The sequence below is a fragment of the Hypanus sabinus genome, chromosome 3, assembly GCF_030144855.1.
Source record: "Hypanus sabinus isolate sHypSab1 chromosome 3, sHypSab1.hap1, whole genome shotgun sequence".
Taxonomy (NCBI): domain Eukaryota; kingdom Metazoa; phylum Chordata; class Chondrichthyes; order Myliobatiformes; family Dasyatidae; genus Hypanus; species Hypanus sabinus.
The window spans coordinates 24,595,720-24,616,647 of NC_082708.1; the positions used below are offsets into that span (position 1 = coordinate 24,595,720).

Here is a 20,928-nt window from a genome sequence, read left to right on the forward strand (position 1 = left end):
GGGCCAAGACCCTCCATGACCAGAAAGGAAGGGAGAAGACGCCAGAGTAAGAAGGTGGGAGGAGGGGAAGGAGTACAAGCTGGGGTGTGATAGGTGAAGCCAGGTGGGTGGGTGTGAAAGATGGGACGAAGTGGGAAGCTGGGACGTGATAAGTGAAGCCAGGTGGGTGGGTGTGGGTGGTGGGACGAAGTGAGAAGCTGGGATGCGATAAGTGAAGCCAGGTGGGTGGGTGTGGGTGGTGGGACGAAGTGAGAAGCTGGGACGTGATAGGTGAAACCAGGTGGGTGGGTGTGGAAGATGGGATGAAGTGAGAAGCTGGGATGTGATAAGTGAAGCCAGGTGGGTGGGTGTGGGTGGTGGGACGAAGTGAGAAGCTGGGACGTGATAGGTGAAGCCAGGTGGGTGGGTGTGGGTGGTGGGACGAAGTGAGAAGCTGGGACGTGATAGGTGAAGCCAGGTGGGTGGGTGTGGAAGATGGGATGAAGTGAGAAGCTGGGATGTGATAAGTGAAGCCAGGTGGGTGGGTGTGGGTGGTGGGATGAAGTGAGAAGCTGGGATGTGATAAGTGAAGCCAGGTGGGTGGGTGTGGGTGGTGGGACGAAGTGAGAAGCTGGGATGTGATAAGTGAAGCCAGGTGGGTGGGTGTGGGTGGTGGGACTAAGTGAGAAGCTGGGATGTGATAAGTGAAGCCAGGTGGGTGTGGGTGGGCGGTAGGATGAAGTGAGAAGCTGGGACGTGATAAGTGAAGCCAGGTGGGTGGGTGTGGGTGGTGGGATGAAGTGAGAAGCTGGGACGTGATAAGTGAAGCCAGGTGGGTGGGTGTGGGTGGTGGGATGAAGTGAGAAGCTGGGACGTGATAAGTGAAGCCAGGTGGGTGGGTGTGGGTGGTGGGATGAAGTGAGAAGCTGGGGTGTGATAAGTGAAGCCAGGTGGGTGGGTGTGAAAGATGGGACGAAGTGGGAAGCTGGGACGTGATAAGTGAAGCCAGGTGGGTGGGTGTGGGTGGTGGGACGAAGTGAGAAGCTGGGATGCGATAAGTGAAGCCAGGTGGGTGGGTGTGGGTGGTGGGACGAAGTGAGAAGCTGGGACGTGATAGGTGAAACCAGGTGGGTGGGTGTGGAAGATGGGATGAAGTGAGAAGCTGGGATGTGATAAGTGAAGCCAGGTGGGTGGGTGTGGGTGGTGGGACGAAGTGAGAAGCTGGGACGTGATAGGTGAAGCCAGGTGGGTGGGTGTGGGTGGTGGGACGAAGTGAGAAGCTGGGACGTGATAGGTGAAGCCAGGTGGGTGGGTGTGGAAGATGGGATGAAGTGAGAAGCTGGGATGTGATAAGTGAAGCCAGGTGGGTGGGTGTGGGTGGTGGGATGAAGTGAGAAGCTGGGATGTGATAAGTGAAGCCAGGTGGGTGGGTGTGGGTGGTGGGACGAAGTGAGAAGCTGGGATGTGATAAGTGAAGCCAGGTGGGTGGGTGTGGGTGGTGGGACTAAGTGAGAAGCTGGGATGTGATAAGTGAAGCCAGGTGGGTGTGGGTGGGCGGTAGGATGAAGTGAGAAGCTGGGATGTGATAGTTGAAGCCAGGTGGGTGGGTGTGGGAGGTGGGACGAAGTGAGAAGTTGGGATGTGATAAGTGAAGCCAGGTGGGTGGGTGTGGGTGGTGGAATGAATTGAGAAGCTGGGACGTGATAGGTGAAGCCAGGTGGGTGGGTGTGGAAGATGGGATGAAGTGAGAAGCTGGGATGTGATAAGTGAAGCCAGGTGGGTGGGTGTGGGTGGTGGGACGAAGTGAGAAGCTGGGATGTGATAGGTGAAGCCAGGTGGGTGTGGGTGGGCGGTGGGATGAAGTGAGAAGCTGGGATGTGATAGTTGAAGCCAGGTGGGTGGGTGTGGGAGGTGGGAAGAAGTGAGAAGTTGGGATGTGATAAGTGAAGCCAGGTGGGTGGGTGTGGGTGGTGGAATGAATTGAGAAGCTGGGACGTGATAGGTGAAGCCAGGTGGGTGGGTGTGGAAGATGGGATGAAGTGAGAAGCTGGGATGTGATAAGTGAAGCCAGGTGGGTGGGTGTGGGTGGTGGGATGAAGTGAGAAGCTGGGATGTGATAAGTGAAGCCAGGTGGGTGGGTGTGGGTGGTGGGACGAAGTGAGAAGCTGGGATGTGATAGGTGAAGCCAGGTGGGTGGGTGTGGGTGGTGGGATGAAGTGAGAAGCTGGGATGTGATAGGTGAAGCCAGGTGGGTGGGTGTGGGTGGTGGGATGAAGTGAGAAGCTGGGATGTGATAAGTGAAGCCAGGTGGGTGGGTGTGGGTGGTGGGATGAAGTGAGAAGCTGGGATGTGATAAGTGAAGCCAGGTGGGTGGGTGTGGGTGGTGGGACGAAGTGAGAAGCTGGGATGTGATAGGTGAAGCCAGGTGGGTGGGTGTGGGTGGTGGGATGAAGTGAGAAGCTGGGATGTGATAAGTGAAGCCAGGTGGGTGGGTGTGGGTGGTGGGATGAAGTGAGAAGCTGGGATGTGATAAGTGAAGCCAGGTGGGTGGGTGTGGGTGGTGGGACGAAGTGAGAAGCTGGGATGTGATAAGTGAAGCCAGGTGGGTGTGGGTGGGCGGTGGGATGAAGTGAGAAGCTGGGATGTGATAGTTGAAGCCAGGTGGGTGGGTGTGGGAGGTGGGACGAAGTGAGAAGTTGGGATGTGATAAGTGAAGCCAGGTGGGTGGGTGTGGGTGGTGGAATGAATTGAGAAGCTGGGATGTGATAGGTGGAAAAAGTATAGAGCTAAAAAGGAAGGAATCTGATAGGAGAGGAGAGCGGACTGTTATCTGCTTGTTTCTTACGTTAAACTCCATTGTCAACAGGAGGGCTGTGCAGCTTTGCTGGAGCAATGCTTCAACTACGTGGAATCGAAGAGTCCACAGAACAATCGCTCACGCGTTATTGCAAATGGTTTGGTCGAGCCTCTGCCTTCAAACAGAACGTCGTGGAGCTCGGCTGCATTGCGACATCACTTCAGCCTGGTCGTCGATGGGAGGACTCTGACCTTCGCATTGGAGGGAGCGCTGGAGGACAAGTTCCTCGCGCTGGCCCAACGGTGCCGCAGCGTACTGTGCTGCCGCTCCACACCTTTGCAGAAAAGCATGGTCGTCAGACTGGTGCGGGACAAGCTAAAAGTGATGACCTTAGCCATAGGTGAGGGCGTTCAGCTTTTTGTCTGCAGACACACTGTTCCACTGAGGTCACAGAACAGCTTTTGCTGATGGCTGTGTGTTATTTCAAATGCTCTTGGATCGAATTATGGATGTAAGTCAGGGAATCTGTCAATGCGGCAAAGTCACACAAAGTAAAAGATCAGCCATGAGTCTATTGAATGGTGGAGCAGGTTCAATGAGTCAAATCACCCATTCCAGCTTCTCATTCTTCCCATTTAAGTATTAAAGCAATCACAGAATAAGCTGCTGTTGTACTTTTTCCATATGTTTAATGTTAGTCCGATAACAAAGTCAAGTTCTTGTGATGATGCTACTGGCTTGGAAGTTACTGATCCACCCCTATTGATTATTCTCACTCATCTATATCCAAGGCCTATGTACCCATTGCATTCCTGTAGTAGCTACATGCAGGGGGGCTCTATCAGTCTCCTGTTTGAGACTCTACAAGAGGCTAACTTGCCTCTGTAATTTAGATGGAGTAATTAAATTAAGTGAGTTAACTCACAAGGACAGTCCTGAGCTGGAGTAGGCCTGTTGTAGAATTCACTCTCTAGGAAGAGAAAATCTGCAGAGGTTGGGAATCCAAGCAACACACACAAAATGCTGGAGGAATTCAGCAGACCAGGCAACATCTATGGAAATTAATAAACAATTGACATTTTGGGCCGAGACCCTTCATCAGGACTGGAGAAAAAGATGAGGTCAGAGTGAGAAGGTGGGGGGAGCGGAGGAAGAAATACAAGGTAGTAGGTGATAGGTGAAACCGGGAGGGAGAGGGGTAAGGTAAAGAGCTGGGAAGTGATTGGTGAAAGAGATAAAGAGGTGGAGAAGGGGGAAGCTGATGGCAGAGGGTAGAAGGCCCTGGGAGAAAGGGAAGGGGTAGAAGGAGTACCAGAGGAAGGTCATGGGCAGGTAGGATGAGAGGGGAATGGGAATGGTGACGGAGAAGAGCAATTACTGGAAGTTTGAGAAATCGATGTTCATGCCATCAGGTTGGAGGCTACCCAGATGGAATATAAAGTGTTGCTCCTCCAACCTGAGTGTGGCCTCATCGCAGCAGTAGAGGAGGCCATGGACTGACACGTCGGAATGGAAATGGGAAGTGGAATAAAAAGGGTGGCTGCTGGAAGATCCCACACTTCCTGCTTTCCACAGGGATCTCTCCTGGTGTGATTCCCTCCTGGTACTTATCCTTGCGAGCAGAGCACCTCCTCACTCACAAACTTTCAGTGCCCCAAACAGTCCTTCCAGGAGAGGCGACACTTCTGTCAGACTGTTGGGGTCATCTACTGTATCCAGTGCTTCCGGTGGGACCTCCTGTACACCAGTGAGGCCAAATGTAGACTGGGAGACCATTTTGCCGAGCACCTAATGCTCCGTCCGGCAGAAAAAGTGGGATCTCCCAGTGGCCACACATTTTAATTTGTATAGATAGCTTCCAACCTGATGGCATGAACATCAGTTTCTTGAACTTCTAGTAATTGCCCCTACCCCCACCCTTTCCTTCACCATTTCCCATTCCCATTTCCCCCTCTCACCTTATCACCTTACCTGACCATCGCCTCCTCTGGTGGTGTGGTGAACTTCATATACCTGTCTGGACACTCCCCCTGCTGACTGCTCCTGTGGCTCCTCCCACAGACCCCTGTATAAAGGCGATCGAGGCCTGAGCCGGCCCTCATTCTCCAGGATGTAGTATGGTGGTCAACTACTGCTTGTTCTTTCTTCCAGTCAATAAAAGCCGATATCACAACTTCACGTCTCAGAGAGAGTTATTGATGGTGCACCAGGTGGTCCCCCCCCCTTTCTCTTTCTTCCATGGCCTTCTGTTCTCTCCTATCAGATTTCCCCTTCTCCAGCTCTTTATCTATTTCACCAATCAACCGCCCAGCTCTTTACTGCACCACTCCCCCAACCAGTTTCACCTATCACCCACCTATTTCTTCCTTATGAACAGAATCACCGAATGTAATTCCTCCAACTAAACATGGGGTTAAATACTAACATTCTGTAAGTCCCTATATAGTTTACCATATCTCTGCAGCCCCAGTAGAATCAGAGAAACCTGTATATTTCTATTACATCAGGAGCTCAACAAGCTGATGCTACATCTATGCAACTCACCTAGGTTGTCGGATGGTCAGTTTTTCACGTGGTGAAAGTCAAAATTGATACTCTGTTCATCTGCTGCTGCTCTGGATTGTCACCCAGCTCAACTCGAGTACGTTCTGAAGGAAGTTTGTCGACTTGGAATGCTCTCTCGGTTTCCACTTCCACAGATGCTGTCTGACCGGCTGAGCATTTTCATTTATATTTCAGATATCAATAGAGGAAATTCTATCACCTTAACAGATTTGTAGAAAATCATAATACCATAAGATATAGGAGCACAAGTAGGCCATTCAGCCTATCGAGTCTGCTCCACCAATCAATCATGGGCTAATCCAATTCTTCCAGTTATCCCCACTCCCCTGCTTTCACCCCATACCCTTTGATGCCCCAGCTGATCAAGAACCCTATCTATCTCCGCCTTAAGTACACCCAATGACTTGGCCTCCACAGCCACTCGTGGCAACAAATTCCACAGATTTACCACCATCTGACTAAAGTAATTTCTCCACATCTCAGTTCTAAAAGGACATCCTTCAATCCTGAATTTGTGCCCTCTTGTCCTAGAATCCCCAACCATGGGAAATAACTTTGCCAATATCTAATCTGTTCAGGCCTTTTAACATTCAGAATGTTTCTGTGAGATCCCCCCTCATTCTCCTGAACTCCAGCGAATACTGCCCAAGAGCTGCCAGACATTCCTCATATGATAACCTTTGTATTCCTGGAATCATTCTCGTGAATCTTCTCTGAACCCTCTCCAATGTCAGTATATCCTTTCTAAAATAAGGAGTCCAAAACTGCACACAATACTCCGTGTGGTCTCACGAGTGCCTTATACAGCATCAACATCACATCCCTGCTGTTATATTCTTTACCTCTACAAATGAATGCCAATGTTGCATTCACCTTCTTCACAACCGACTCAACCTGGAGGCTAACCTTTAGGATATCCTACACAAGGACTCCTTAGTCTCTTTGCATCTCTGCATTTTGAATTTTCTCGCTAGCTAAATAATAGTCTGCCTCTTTATTTCTTCCACCAAAGTGCATGACCATACACTTTCCAACATTGTATTTCATATGCCACTTCTTTGCCCATTTCTATCTAAACAATCTAAGTCTCTCTGCAGGCTCTGTTTCCTCAACACTACCCGCTCCTCCACCTATCTTTGTGTCATCAGGAAATTTAGCCACAAATCCATTAATACTGTAGTCCAAATCATTGACATACATGATTGACAAAATCAACAATTGTGTCCATTCCTGGTTTTCACTCTATTATTCACTACCTGCAGGAGACGGGGCCAATGATGTGAGCATGATCCAGGTTGCTGATGTTGGAGTGGGAATCTCTGGCCAGGAAGGGATGCAGGTAAACATGCTCTCAAATCAATTTCTATAAGTCTGCCTCCAAAGGAGCCAAACTGCCTAAACGGTTCTTGATGAAGTTGTGAAGGGTGGTTCATTATCATCTGCTCTTAATCTTGAATCTTATTGAGATTTTTTTCCCTTCTGCTACTGAAGGTAATTATCTCAGTAAGGTCTACTCTGAAGATGCTAGGAGCATTTCAATATTCTAATCAAATAACAGCTTTCATTTATAAAGTGTCTTTAACACATTAAATGGTGCTTCACAGGAGTGTGTTTGGGACCATAAAAAGACACTTGAACAGCTGACCAAAAGTTTCATGTTAAGGTGTTAAACCACCACGGTGGGCTTCACAGCTGAACAGGTGAGAAGACAACTGAAACGTCTCCACCCAAGCAAGGCTGCAGGCCCGGATGGTGTCAGCCCCAGGGTGCTCAAAGCCTGTGCCCCCCAGCTATGTGGAGTACTTCACCATGTCTTCAACCTGAGCCTGAGTCTCCAGAGGGTTCCTGTGCTGTGGAAGATGTCCTGCCTCGTTCCTGTACTGAAGACGCCGTGCCCCAGTGGCTCCAATGACTAAAGACCGGTGGCGTTGACCTCCTACATCATGAAGACCCTGGAGAGACTTGTTCTAAAGCAGCTCCAGCCTATGGTTAGGCCACACTTAGACCCCCTCCAGTTCACCTATCAGCCCCAACTAGGAATTGAGGATGCCATTGTCTACTTGCTGAACCGTGTCTACGCCCACCTGGACAAGCCGGAGAGCACTGTGAGGGTCATGTTTTTTGACTTCTCCAGTGCGTTCAACACCATCCGCCCTGCTCTGCTGGGTGAGAAGCTGACAGTGATGCAGGTGGATGCTTCCCTGGTGTCATGGATTATTGATTACCTGACTGGGAGACCACAGTACGTGTGCTTGCAACACTGTGTGTCAGACAGAGTGGTCAGCAGCACTGGGGCTCCACAGGGGACTGTCCTGTCTCCCTTTCTCTTCACCATCTACACCTCGGACTTCAACTACCACACAGAGTCCTGCCATCTTCAGAAGTTTTCTGATGACTCTGCCATAGTTGGATCCATCAGCAAGGGAGATGAGGCTGAGTACAGGGCGACGGTGGGAAACTTTGTCACATGGTGCAAGCAGAATTATCTGCAGCTTAATGTGAAAAAGACTAAGAAGCTGGTGATGGACCTGAGGAGGGCTAAGGCACCAGTGACCCCTGTTTCCATCCAAGGGGTCACTATGGACGTGGAGGATTACAAGTACTTGGGAATATGAATTGACAATAAACTGGACTGGTCAAAGAACACTGAGGCTGTCTACAAGAAGGGTCAGAGCCGTCTCTATTTCCTGAGGAGACTGAGGTCCTTTAACATCTGCCGGACGATGCTGAAGATGTTCTACAAGTCTGTGGTGGCTAGTGCTATCATGTTTGCTGTTGTGTGCTGGGGCAGCAGGCTGAGGGTAGCAGACACCAACAGAATCAACAAACTTATTCATAAGGTCAGTGATGTTGTGGGGGTGGAACTGGACTCTCTGACGGTGGTGTCTGAAGAGAGGATGCTGTCCAAGTTGCATGCCATCTTGGACAATGACTCCCATCCACTCCATAATGTACTGATTAGGCACAGGAGTACATTCAGCCAGAGACTCATTCCACTGAGATGTAACACTGAGCGTCATAGGAAGTCATTCCTACCTTTGGCCATCAAACTTTACAATTCCTCCCTCGGAGTGTCAGACACCCTGAGCCAATAGGCTGGTTCTGGACTTATTTCCACTTGGCATGATTAACTTATTATGAATTATTTATGGTTTTATATTGCTATATTTCTACACTATTCTTAGCTGGTGCGGCTGTAACAAAACCCAATTTCCCTCGGGATCAATAAAGTAAGACTGTCAATCTGTTGAGTTTGAAGGCAGTTGTTAACAATGTTGGTGTACATTAATGCAGATATCCAAAAGTCCCTGTGTTCAGTTAAATCCATCTAAAATATAGCCTCAGTTGTAAAATATAATATAGGACAGATAATTTATGCACAACAAGTTCCAGTAAATGTGGAGGGGAAGATGTAGAGGTTTAGAAAGGAGGATTCCAGTGTATTGAACCCACACAATTGAAGCCTGAGATACCACAGACCAACTTGTAGCCAGAACGTTGAAGGTCAGAAGGTTACTCAAGCACAGAGACATCTTGGGAAATCTGGCCCACATCCAGACAGTTAGTAGACACAGCTAGTAGAGTCAATGCTGACCTCAGGTGCTGGCTGTCTGGAGTGAGCACGTTCTCCCTGTGACCATGTGGGCTCCCTCCAAGTGCTCTAGTCTCCTCCCGCATCCCAAATGTATGCTGGTTTAGAGGCCACTGTATGTTGCCTCTTAGTGTTTCGATGAGTGGTAGAATCTGGGGGAGCTAATGTGTTCCATTGTGTTCCTGATGAAGGGTCTCGGCCCGAAATGTTGGCTGTTCTTTTCTCACGGATGCTGCCTGACCTGCTGAGTTCTTCCAGCGTTGTGTACGTATCCTATAATGCGTTCCATTGTTGTGTTGTCGTGTAGACATTACGTACGGTTGTGATGAGACCATGTACAGTGCAGAAATAGGTGTGAGCGATTGGCTTGGACATTTGTTTTGTGATCACAAGACCTTGCTGGACATCGGTAATGTAGAACACTGCAAATCCAGTTCACTGGTTCATTGGAAAGACCAACAGCAGGAGAGCTGTGTTGCCTCTGTTGTGGTGAGGTCTAGGCCCTCACCGTGGGGTCGCCTGTTGCATTTGCCCAGCGAAGTTGTGTAGGAGAGAACAATGGCCTCTATAGGTGCACTGGAGTCCATACTGGGTTGGAGTCTGGCCCTTCCCATCATTGCTGCTCTCCATTGTTTGCTCAGTGCTGCCTCTAGTGTTCATTTGAAGCTGCACTCCAGTGCTGCTCTCCAGTGTTCACTCGGTAGAGGAACAAGCTGGACCAGCATAACTTACCATCAATCTACAATCATGCCTCTTAGGGACTTGAGCTATATTCTTCATATTTGTGACTGCATGTTTTCCTGAAATCATAACCATATATGTTATTTGAGCTATCTCCTACATGCTGTGTGCTCTGTGGTGTTGGTAATATGATCTGCACCTTGGGGGAATAATATTAATATTGTTCATTTGTTATGTGTCATGTCCTATGACATGGGCGATCTTGGTCTTTCCACAACCATGATTGTTCTTGGCAAATTTTTCTACAGAAGTGGTTTGCCATTGTCTTTTTCTGGTCAAAGTCTTTACAAGGCAGGTGACCCCGGCCATTATCAATGCTCTTCTGAGATAGTCTGCCTGGTATCAGTGGTTGGAAATTGTATGTTTTAAAGGAATGTCCTTAAATTTTGAGGCACCGCCTGTACTCCTAGACTTATCCACAATTGGAAACATCCTCTAGGAAACACACTATCTAGGCCTTTCAATATTTGTAGGTTTCAGTGAGATTTCATTTGTTCCTCTAAATCCTATTGAGTACAGGCCCAGAGCCATCAAACATTCCTCATACTTTAACCCTGGGATCATTCGTGTGAACCTCATCTGGACCCTATCCAGTACCAGCACATCCTTTCTTTGATATGGGGCCCAAACTGCTTCAAAAGTGGTCTCACATTGCCTTATAAGATCTCAGCATTACATCCTTGTTTTCATCTTCTAGTCCTCTCAAATTCTATGATATTCTTTTGGCTCGATGCCACTCACGTCAATCAGTATAGTTAAAAATGTTTCTTTTAATGAGGTGGAGACAGTTTGACTTGGCTTTCTCGAAGTAGCTAATGTTTATTAACCCATCATTCAGGTCTACACTTGGAAAAACTCTAGGCTGGTAAAATAATTAAAGTACAATGCGTACACCTCAGCAATCCCTATGAATCTACCCACTGACAGTTTAATTAACATGTCAGAACTTAAATATGATTTCATTTGGTGGAGTAAGTCAGGCAACATGGCACGATATATCCTCAGTGGAAAGCGACGGTGTTAGTGCAGTAGTCATCTTGTATGGGGCTGTTTTTCTTCTGCCTGGTTGCATGATGTATAGTCATGAATGTGTTATATTAATAAACTATATGAAAAGACCTGCTAATGTGATTTTTAAGCAGGCTTGTATGGAACATTAGTGTTCATAGGGAATAGTGGTGAAATACACTGGACCAGTAACCAGAGACGTGAATTAATAAGCAAGAGGTATGCATCCTTTACTCATACGTACTACCGTACAGGATTACTTTGAGTCGGTAGACTGCGTCATATTCAAGACTCATCAAAGGTTCTGAATGAATACACTAGGGCTGTCATGGACTTGACTAAAGCAATCGTAAATGAGTATTTCCCCACAGAATCGTTCGGTCTTCCCCAACCAGAAACTCTGGATGAACAATGAAGTTCGCAACCTGTTGAGGGTCAGATCAGTGGCATTCAGGTCTGGTGGCCAAGGAAGATACAAGAGGTCCAGGTACAATCTCCAGAAAGCCATCTTGTGTGCAAAGTGGCAACTCCAGACCATACTAGACTCACTGAAGGATGCTCAGAAGCTAATGCAGGGCTAATGCAATTACCTCTTACAAAGTGAAACTAAGAGTCATAGGTGACAACGATTTTTCACTCCCAGGCGAACTCAATGCCTTCTATTCTCACAGTGATCATTAGAACATAGAGGAACCTTCACAAACTCCCACAGCCCCCAGTGACCCCATGCTTTCAGTCTCTGATGAGAACATATAACCATATAACAATCACAGCACGGAAACAGGCCATCTCGGCCCTCCTAGTCCGTGCCGAACTCTTAATCTCACCTAGTCCCACCTACCCGCACTCAGCCCATAACCCTCCACTCCTTTCCTGCCCATATACCTATCCAATTTTACCTTAAATGACACAACTGAACTGGCCTCTACTACTTCTACAGGAAGCTCATTCCACACAGCTATCACTCTCTGAGTAAAGAAATACCCCCTCGTGTTTCCCTTAAACTTCTGCCCCCTAACTCTCAAATCAGGTCCTCTCGTTTGAATCTCCCCTACTCTCAATGGAAACAGCCTATTCACGTCAACTCTATCTATCCCTCTCAAAATTTTAAATACCTCGATCAAATCCCCCCCCTCAACCTTCTACGCTCCAATGAATAGAGACCTAACTTGTTCAACCTTTCTCTGTAACTTAAGTGCTGAAACCCAGGTAACATCCTAGTAAATCATTTCTGCAGTCTCTCTAATTTATTGATATCTTTCCTATAATTCGGTGACCAGAACTGCACACAATATTCTAAATTTGGCCTTACCAATGCCTTGTACAATTTTAACATTACATCCCAACTTCTGTACTCAATGCTTTGATTTATAAAGGCCAGCGTTCCAAAAGCCTTCTTCACCACCCTATCGACATGAGACTCCACCTTCAGGGAACTATGCACTGTTATTCCTAGATCTCTCTGTTCCTCTGCATTCCTCAATGCCCTACCATTTACCCTGTATGTTCTATTTGGATTATTCCTGCCAAAATGTAGAACCTCACACTTCTCAGCATTAAACTCCATCTGCCAACGTTCACCCCATTCTTCTAACCAGCATAAATCCCCCCGCAAGCTTTAAAAACCCACCTCATTATCCACAACACCTCCTACCTTAGTATCATCGGCATACTTACTAATCCAATTTACCACCCCATCATCCAGATCATTTATGTATATTACAAACAACATTGGGCCCAAAACAGATCCCTGAGGCACCCTGCTAGTCACCGGCCTCCATCCCGATAAACAATTATCCACCACTACTCTCTGGCATCTCCCATCTAGCCACTGTTGAACATGAGAGCATCTTTCAGGAGGGTGAACCCATGGAAAGCATCCAGCCCAGATGGAGTACCTGGCCAGTTATTAAAGACCAGTGCTGGTCAACCAGCTGGAGTGTTCATTAATATCATCAGTTTCTTGCTTTAGCATTCTGAGTACCCACCTGCTTCAAGCAGGCTTTATTAAACCTGCCTCAGTCGCTATCGCCCAGTAGCACTGACAAGCACTGTGATGAAGTGCTTTGACAGGGTGGTGATGAAACACCAACTCCAGTGTAAGAAGTGACTTCAATCCACTACAATTTGCCTACTGTCACAACAGCTACACAGCAGGTGCCATTTCATCGGCTCTTTACTCAACCTGGAGCATCTGGACAGTGAACAGGCACATGCTCTTCATTGACTGCAGCTCGGCCATTCGATACTGTCCTCCCCTCAACACTAATTATAAACTTCAGGACCTTGGCTTCAATACCCCCTTGTGCATTCAGATCTTTGATTTCTCATTTGCAGATCCAGTCAGTTTAGATTGGCAAAAACTTCTCCTCCATAAACTCCCATCAGCACCACAAGGCTGTGTGCTTAGCCCCCTGTTCTACTTGCTCCAGTGCCATATTCACGTTTGCTGATGATTAAAGGCTCTCGGGGGGCCAACCAAAGGTGTCCTTTTCTTTGTTAAATGTGTTTTTACAACCGTAAGTATACTTGAAGCAGTGCGGACTCCTAGAACTACAGGTACAGCAGGTCCACCATATCAGTGAGCTGCTCGTTGTTTGGAGTAGCCTGCCAGGGTGTCATGGGAGCCAGCCGGCAAATTAGAGGAGTATTCTGCCAGCAGGTCAGAAGAGCCGGATTGGGCTTGGAGGAGCTGACCTGGGTGCAGACCGTGTTGCTGCCCGCTACTCAAAGGCGTTAGAGATGGTGCACAGAGGCGGAGTGTAGTATGACTGAAGTGATTACCTTGGATGTTTCTCTTGCAGTTGCAAGACCCGGTTAGACATTGATAATGTAAGATGCCACAGGCCTGTTTCCCGTGTTTGGTGGTGTGACAGACAGCAAGGCAGCAGTGTGGTCTCAGTTGTTACAAAGACTAGGCCCCAAGTCATGGGCTTGCCTGCTGCTGCGGTCCAGGTGAGGAGATGCCGGAGGCAGTGTAGCATGGCGTCCACGCTTGGTTGGAGACTGCCCTCTCCCATCAGTGCTGTCCTCCAGTGTTCGAACGTTGGAATGACAGGCTGGATTGCCAGGAACTGCACCAACAATTTGCATGACATTTTGCTCAGGGTCTTGGACTATATATGTGTTTTCTTGTGTGACTATATTTTTTTCTCACTATTTTGAATGTGCTGGGTCTGCTTTGCACCTTGGCCCCAGAGGGAATGCTGTCTTGTTCAGCTGTATCTGTGATTTGATCTGGTTCAATTTGACACCACTGTCATAGGTTGAATCAAAGGTGGTGATGGATTAGCATATAAGAGAGAGACTGAAAATCTTGCTGAGTAGTGCCACAACAACCTCTCGCTCAGTGTCAGCAAGACCAGCATTATTGACTCCAAGAGGAGGAAATCAAAGGTCCATGAGCCAGTCCTCATCGGGGGTCAGAGGTGGAGGGAGTCAGCAACTTGAAATGCCTCGATGTTATCATTCAGAGGATCTGTCCTAGGTCCAGCATGTGAAAGTTTAATGAAGAAAGCACGGTAGCAACTATACTTCCTTAGAAGTTTGCGAAGATTCAGCATCTCATCTAAAACTTTGACAAACTTCTATAAGTGTGTAGTGGAGAGTATATTGTCTGGTTGCTTCATGACCTGATATGGAAACACCAATGCCCTTCAATAGATAATTCTTCAAAAAGTAGCAGATATGGCCCAGGCAATTGTGGGTAAAGCTCTCCCCACCATTGAGTACATCTACACAGGACACTGTCGAAAGAAAGCAACATCCATCATCAAGTATACCTACCATCCAAGCCACACTCTTTCCTCACCGCTGCCATCAGGAAGAAGATATAGGAGCCTCAGGGCCCACACCATCAGATTGAGGAACAATTATTACCCCTCAGCCATCAGCCTCTTGAAACAGAGGGGATAACTATTCAACTTCACTTACCCCACCACTGACCTGTACCCACAACCTAGGACTCACTTTTAAAGACTCTTAATCCTCGTCTTCTCAGTATTTATTGCTTCTTTTCTTTGTGTTTGCAGTCTGGTGTCTTTTGCACACAAGTTTCTTGTCCGTCCTTTTGGGTGCGATCTTTCATTGATTCTGTTTTGTTTCTTGGAGTTATTGTGTATGCCTGCAAGAAAGTGAATCTCAGGGCTGTGGATGGTGCCATATACGTCCTTTGAAAGTAAATTTACCTTGAATTTTGAACTTTGAAATCCGACCTCAGCAGATGAAGATTTTAAATTCAGTTAAGTACATCTGTAATATATATTCATTGACCTCTTTATTAGTTACCTCCTTGCACCCTCTACTTGCCAAATATTTGCAAGACATCAGGTTTACAATATTTACAAGACATTGTTAAGCTGTCTTTGTTGTTTAACTTTGGTTTCTGCGACTCAAGAGGAGCCTGAAGACCCACAGTCAATGGTTCAAAACCAGGTTCATCCCCTCCACCATCAGATTTCTGAACAGCCTGCGAATCAGAATCGGAATTTAGTATCACTGGGATATAATATGTCATGAAACTTGAAGTCTTTGCGGCAGCAGTACAATGCAATACATAATAATGAAAAAATGTGATTTATAGTATGTATATATATGTTTTTGTGTGTGTGTGTGTGTGTGTATACACACACACACACATAGTTAAATAAGTAGTACAAACATAGAAATAAAAAAGTAATGAGGTAGAGTTTGTGGGTTCAATATTCATTCAGAAATCAGATGGTAGAGGGAAGAAGCTTTAGGGTTCTATATCTCCTCCCTGACGGTAACAATGAGAACAGGGCATAACCTGGGCAATGGATGCCACCTCTTTGAGGTATCGCTCCTTGAGGTTGAACCATGAGCAGTACCTTGTTAATCTCTTTTTTGCCCTGTTTTATTTATTATTATAATTTACTGTACTTTCATGTCCTTGAACTACACTGCTGTTGCAAAGCAACAAATTTCAGGTCATTTAAATCAGTGATAGTTAATCTGGTTGTGATTCTGATTGTTACATCCTACCTGTTTCCTACACTTACTTTCTTCTTTAGGAGGCTCATTAGTACATCTTTATCACACCCCCCTCCCTCCCAAGAGCACTGTAGGTGTAATGGTGTTGTTACCACAGCTTGTTTACAGGGTCATAAAGCTACACAACATGTTTAACAGGCCCTTCAGCAAGTTGCTAAACCGAGCTAGACTCATTTGCCTACATTTGGTTGTTCCCCTCTAGACTTGTCCTATCCAGGTGCAAAGGCCTTGGTGCATTTTGCTGAGTTCAAGGCTCTTTATTAATCCGTGTTGATGCCCTTCTTTCCTCAGAATAAGTATCAGGTTTGTTATCACTGACAAATGTTGTGAAATTTGCTTATTTTGCTGCAGCAGTACAGTGCAATGCATAATATACTATAGTGGTTGTCTGCCATATCTGACAATGACAGAACCCTGTGTGGGAGAGTTTTTAAAGTGGAAAAGCCATTGCACTGGGGCAGTTCCACTCCCTCCACCTCCAAGGTCCAAGTCCGGTGATACGAGTAGTTGTCATAAGCTGGAGTTTTCTTTGGACACGGTGGATGACCGTGCCTTCTTCTGTGCCTTGTCATGCCCCTTGCTCCCCACAAAGCATTACAGAACTCCCTGCCACCGGAGATGACTTCACATGCTCAGACTGGCATGTCCCTATCTCGCCAAGGTATGAGTCCTGACAGCTACCCTCACCTCATTCAACCTGCCTGTCAAACCAATGTACTGGGGTGTGGCTGCTATTGCTGGCAAACAGTTATTTCGAGCCTCAGGTAAGAGCTGAGTGTCCGGTGGGGACCAAAGTTGAGTGGGCTGCCCTAGAATGGACATGACAAGCCCCTTCACCAGAAGTTCTATCCCCTCCCTGGACTCTCCATACATCCCCATAGATAAATATACTATAATATATGATAGATATATTTAAAGAGAGTGAAAAGATAAATAGCTAGTGCAAAATGAGAGCAAAAATAGTGAGTAACGCAAAATGCTGGAGGAACTCAGCAGATCATACAGCATCAATCAAAAGGAGAAGAGTTGATGATGTCCTGGGCCTAGACTCTTCATCAGGCTGAGTGTGTTACTCTAGATTTCCAGCATCTACAGACCTCTAGTGTTTAAAGATAGTGAGGTAGTGTTAATGGCTTCATTGTCCAGAAATCTGATGGTGGAGTTGTTCCTAAAACATTCAGCGTGTATCTTCGTACTCCTGTACCTTCTCTCTGTTGGGGTTAATGAAAAGAGATCCTGTCCTGGGTGACGGGGGTCCTTAAAGGTGGATGCCGCCTTTTTGAGGCATCGCCTTTTGAAGATGTCCTCGATGGTGGGGAGGCTAGTGCCCATGACGGAGCTGGCTAAGTTTTACAAATTTCTGCAGCTTTTTCCGATCCTGTGCAATAGCCCCTCCGTATCTGTTTAAATGGGAACAATTTTAATAATGATCCTTTGGTGCAGAAAATTTTTGTGCAGTTATTTTCTCATCCTTCCACCAGGCAGCAATGGCGAGTGACTTTGCAATCGCACGGTTTCGACATTTACAAAAGCTCTTGTTGGTCCACGGTCACTGGTGTTACTCCCGCCTCGCCAACATGGTGCTGTATTTCTTCTACAAAAACGCAGTAAGTTGTTTTTCTTTCATCTGTTTTAAGCATGATATTCATCACCAGCTTTACTATTAGATTGCTGTTCATTGATCGTGAACTCCAGATTTCTTTCCAGACATACAAGTTGTAGGTTGACACTCCAGTGGAGTGCTGAATCTCACAGTGTAAAAGATGCCGTCCTTTAGGAGAAATGCCTGCTGAGATGGAGGTAGAAAATCCCACAGAACTATTGAAAAGAGGAAATGGTTCAAGAGGGTGTCTCTACACCACTCTCTCAAGTTTGAAAGAAATAGATAACAAATTCTCACTCTAGTGACAATGCCAGTGTGCAAAAAAAAAGGCATATATTGTCAGAGGAAAGTGTAATGAAGTATCTAGACGGTAGGGGTGTTAGCCAGAGTCAGGTGAATCTGTGGAATTCATTGCCACAGACAGCTGTGAATGTCAGGTCATTGGGTATATTTAAAGCTTAAATTTTCTCTAATATCTCATTCCGCCCCTAGTTTTCTGAGGAATTCTGGGTACCTGAGGTAAGATCTTTCTCAATAAGAAGAAATAGGATGTGTTTTTTAAAACCTTTTTTAATCTGAGCAGTGGTGTCAGTCCTTTTATGGAGAAGGCCAAATTGATGATCCTATGGCGACCCATTTCCTGGCACATCCGAACCGGCTCACAATTAGATAGCCTACGGGGGTTTGCGAGCACAGAGCTTTGGAGCCTCTGCGCCACGAGGGGCAGGTTGAGGGAGGCTTAAAAGTGAGGCTGAGGATTTCGAATAAAGTTTTTTCCTTCGACTGCAGTTACCGACTCCGTGTCGTAATTTTAGCGCTGCGTGTAGCACACCGCTACAATTGGTGACCCCGACGGTCCAAACGATTTTTGGACCAGAAATGACCGACGCCGCCTCTGTTCATGCGGTTTCGTTGAAACTGCCGGGTTTCTGGACACAGCGCCCGGACCTATGGTTCCAGCAAGCCGAAGCCCAATTCCACGTTCGCCAGATCACCTCAGAAGACACCCGCTACTACTACGTGGTGAGCTCCCTCGACCAGGACACAGCGGCCCAGGTCGCGGAGTTCGTACAGTCGCCCCCGGCAGACGGCAAGTACACGGAATTCAAAGCCCTGCTCCTCAGGACTTTCGGACTCTCACGGCGCGAGCGGGTTGCCCGTTTGCTGCACCTGGATGGCTTGGGCGACAGACCTCCATTGGCTTTAATGAATGAGATGTTGTCTCTCGCCGACGAACACACACCCTGCCTCATGTTTGAGCAGGCATTCCTGGAGCAGCTGCCCGAGGACATACGCCTGCTGCTGTCCGACGCGGATTTCAGTGACCCCTGGAAGGTGGCAGCCCGGGCGGACTTGCTGTGGAACGCCAAAAAGGTGAGCGGGGCGGCCATCGCACAGATCTCCCAGCCACGCTCCCAGCAGCAAACCAGTCCAGGCCCGGCCGCATAGCCCACCAACCCCCGGCCCAAGGAACACTGGTGCTTCTACCACCAGCGGTGGGGCGCAGAAGCCCGCCGTTGTCGCCCGCCCTGCAAGTTCCCGGGAAACGCCAGGGCCAGCCGCCGCTGATGGCTACGGCAGCTGGCCATCGGGATAGCCTCCTGTATGTGTGGGATAGAAGGTCGGGACGCCGGTTTTTGGTCGATACTGGGGCTGAGATCAGCGTTTTACCTCCGACGAGTTACGACACCCGCAGCAGGGCACCGAGTCCCCCCCTGAGGGCCATGAACGGCAGCACAGTAAGGACCTATGGCACCCGTCAGGTGCAGCTACAGTTCGGCTCCAGCCAGTTCACGTGGGACTTTACACTGGCCGCCGTAGCCCAACCGCTTCTGGGTGTGGATTTTTTGGGGGCTCACAGCCTACTGGTCGACCTGCCCAGGAAGAGACTGGTACACGCCGAGACCTTTCAGACGTTCTCCCTGGGTGCAGCCCAGTTGCCGGCCCCTCACCTCGGCTCCATCACGCTGTCCGACAACGACTTCACCAGGGTCCTGGTGGATTTCCCATCGGTTCTGGCACCGCAGTTCACAGCAGCCATGCCCCGACACGGCGTACAGCACCACATCCCGACCCAGGGACCACCCCTTCACGCCCGCGCTCGGCAGCTTCCCCCGGACAAGCTCCGACTGGCGAAGGAGGAGTTCCAGAGGATGGAGGAATTGGGGATCATCCGGCGGTCCGACAGCCCATGGGCCTCCCCCCTGCACATGGTGCCCAAAGCGACAGGAGGCTGGAGACCATGCAGCGACTACCGCAGGCTGAACGAGGCTACCACACCGGACCGCTACCCTGTGCCGCACATTCAGGACTTTGCAGCAAACCTGCACGGCGCACGGATCTTCTCCAAGGTAGACCTCGTCCAAGGATACCATCAAATCCCGATGCATCCTGACGACGTCCCCATAACGGCTCTCATCACCCCGACTGGCCTTTTCGAGTTCCTCCGCATGCCGTTCGGCCTGAAGAATGCCGCACAGACGTTCCAGCGGTTAATGGACGCGGTGGGACAGGACCTGGACTTCGATTTCATCTATTTGGACAACATCCTCATAGCCAGCAGCAGTCGGCAGGAGCATCTGTCCCACCTCCGTCAACTCTGCGCCCGACTGAGTGAATACGGTCTTACAATCAACCCCGCCAAATGCCAGTTCAGACTTGATACCATTGATTTCCTGGGCCACAGGATTACTAAAGACGGGGCAACCCCTCTGCCCGCTAAGGTAGATGCGGTCCGCCACTTCCCCCGACCCACCACGATCGAAGGCCTTCAGGAATTCGTAGGTATGGTCAATTTCTACCACCGCTTGCTCCCTTCATCTGCCCGGATCATGCGCCCCCTGTTCGCCCTGATGTCGGGTCCGAGCAAGGACATTACCTGGGACGAGGAGTCCGCCGCCGCTTTCGTTCAAATGAAGGAAGCTTTGGCGAACGCCACAATGCTAGTACATCCCAGAATGGACGCCCCTACCGCCCTCACAGTGGATGCATCCAACACGGCAGTCGGTGGGGTGCTGGAGCAACTCATCGCAGGTCGCTGGCAACCCCTGGCGTTTTTCAGCAAACACCTGCGGCCACCCGAGCTCAAGTACAGTGCTTTCGACCGGGAACTGTTGGCGCTCTACCTGGCAATCCGGCATTGCAGGTACTTCCTAGAAGGTCGGCCCTTCACCGCGTTCACGGACCACAAACTGCTTACTTTTGCGTTTACGAAAGCGTCCGACCCCTGGTCATCCCGCCAGCAACGCCACCTGTCCTACATCTCTGAATACACGACGGATGTCCGGCACGTCTCGGGTAAGGACAATGTCGTGGCGGATGCGCTCTCTCGCCCTACCGTTCATGCCCTTTCCCAAGGGGTAGACTTTGAGGCACTGGCAGAGGCGCAGCAGGTGGATGAGGAGATTCCGAGTTACAGAACCGCAGTCTCCGGTTTGCAGCTCCAGGACCTCCCCGTAGGCCCGGGTGAGAGGACCCTACTCTGTGACGTCGCCACCGGCCAGCCCCGTCCCGTCGTCCTGACAGCCTGGCGGCGCCGTGTTTTCGACTCCATTCACAACTTGGCGCATCCCTCCATCCGGACAACTGTCCGGATGGTTTCCAACAGGTTCGTTTGGCACGGACTCCGCA

General features: G+C 48.6%; 1 protein-coding gene across 1 annotated transcript in view; it reads left to right on the forward strand.

Moving 5' to 3' along the window:
• Window positions 1-20,928, forward strand: part of atp10a (ATPase phospholipid transporting 10A) — a 229,342-nt gene that overhangs the window by 196,132 nt on the left and 12,282 nt on the right. Inside the window, exons 13-15 of the mRNA XM_059963855.1 lie at window positions 2,846-3,176; window positions 6,604-6,680; window positions 17,177-17,302. Of these exons, the coding sequence (XP_059819838.1) occupies window positions 2,846-3,176; window positions 6,604-6,680; window positions 17,177-17,302 (534 nt within the window). The remainder of the gene's footprint in view (window positions 1-2,845; window positions 3,177-6,603; window positions 6,681-17,176; window positions 17,303-20,928) is intronic.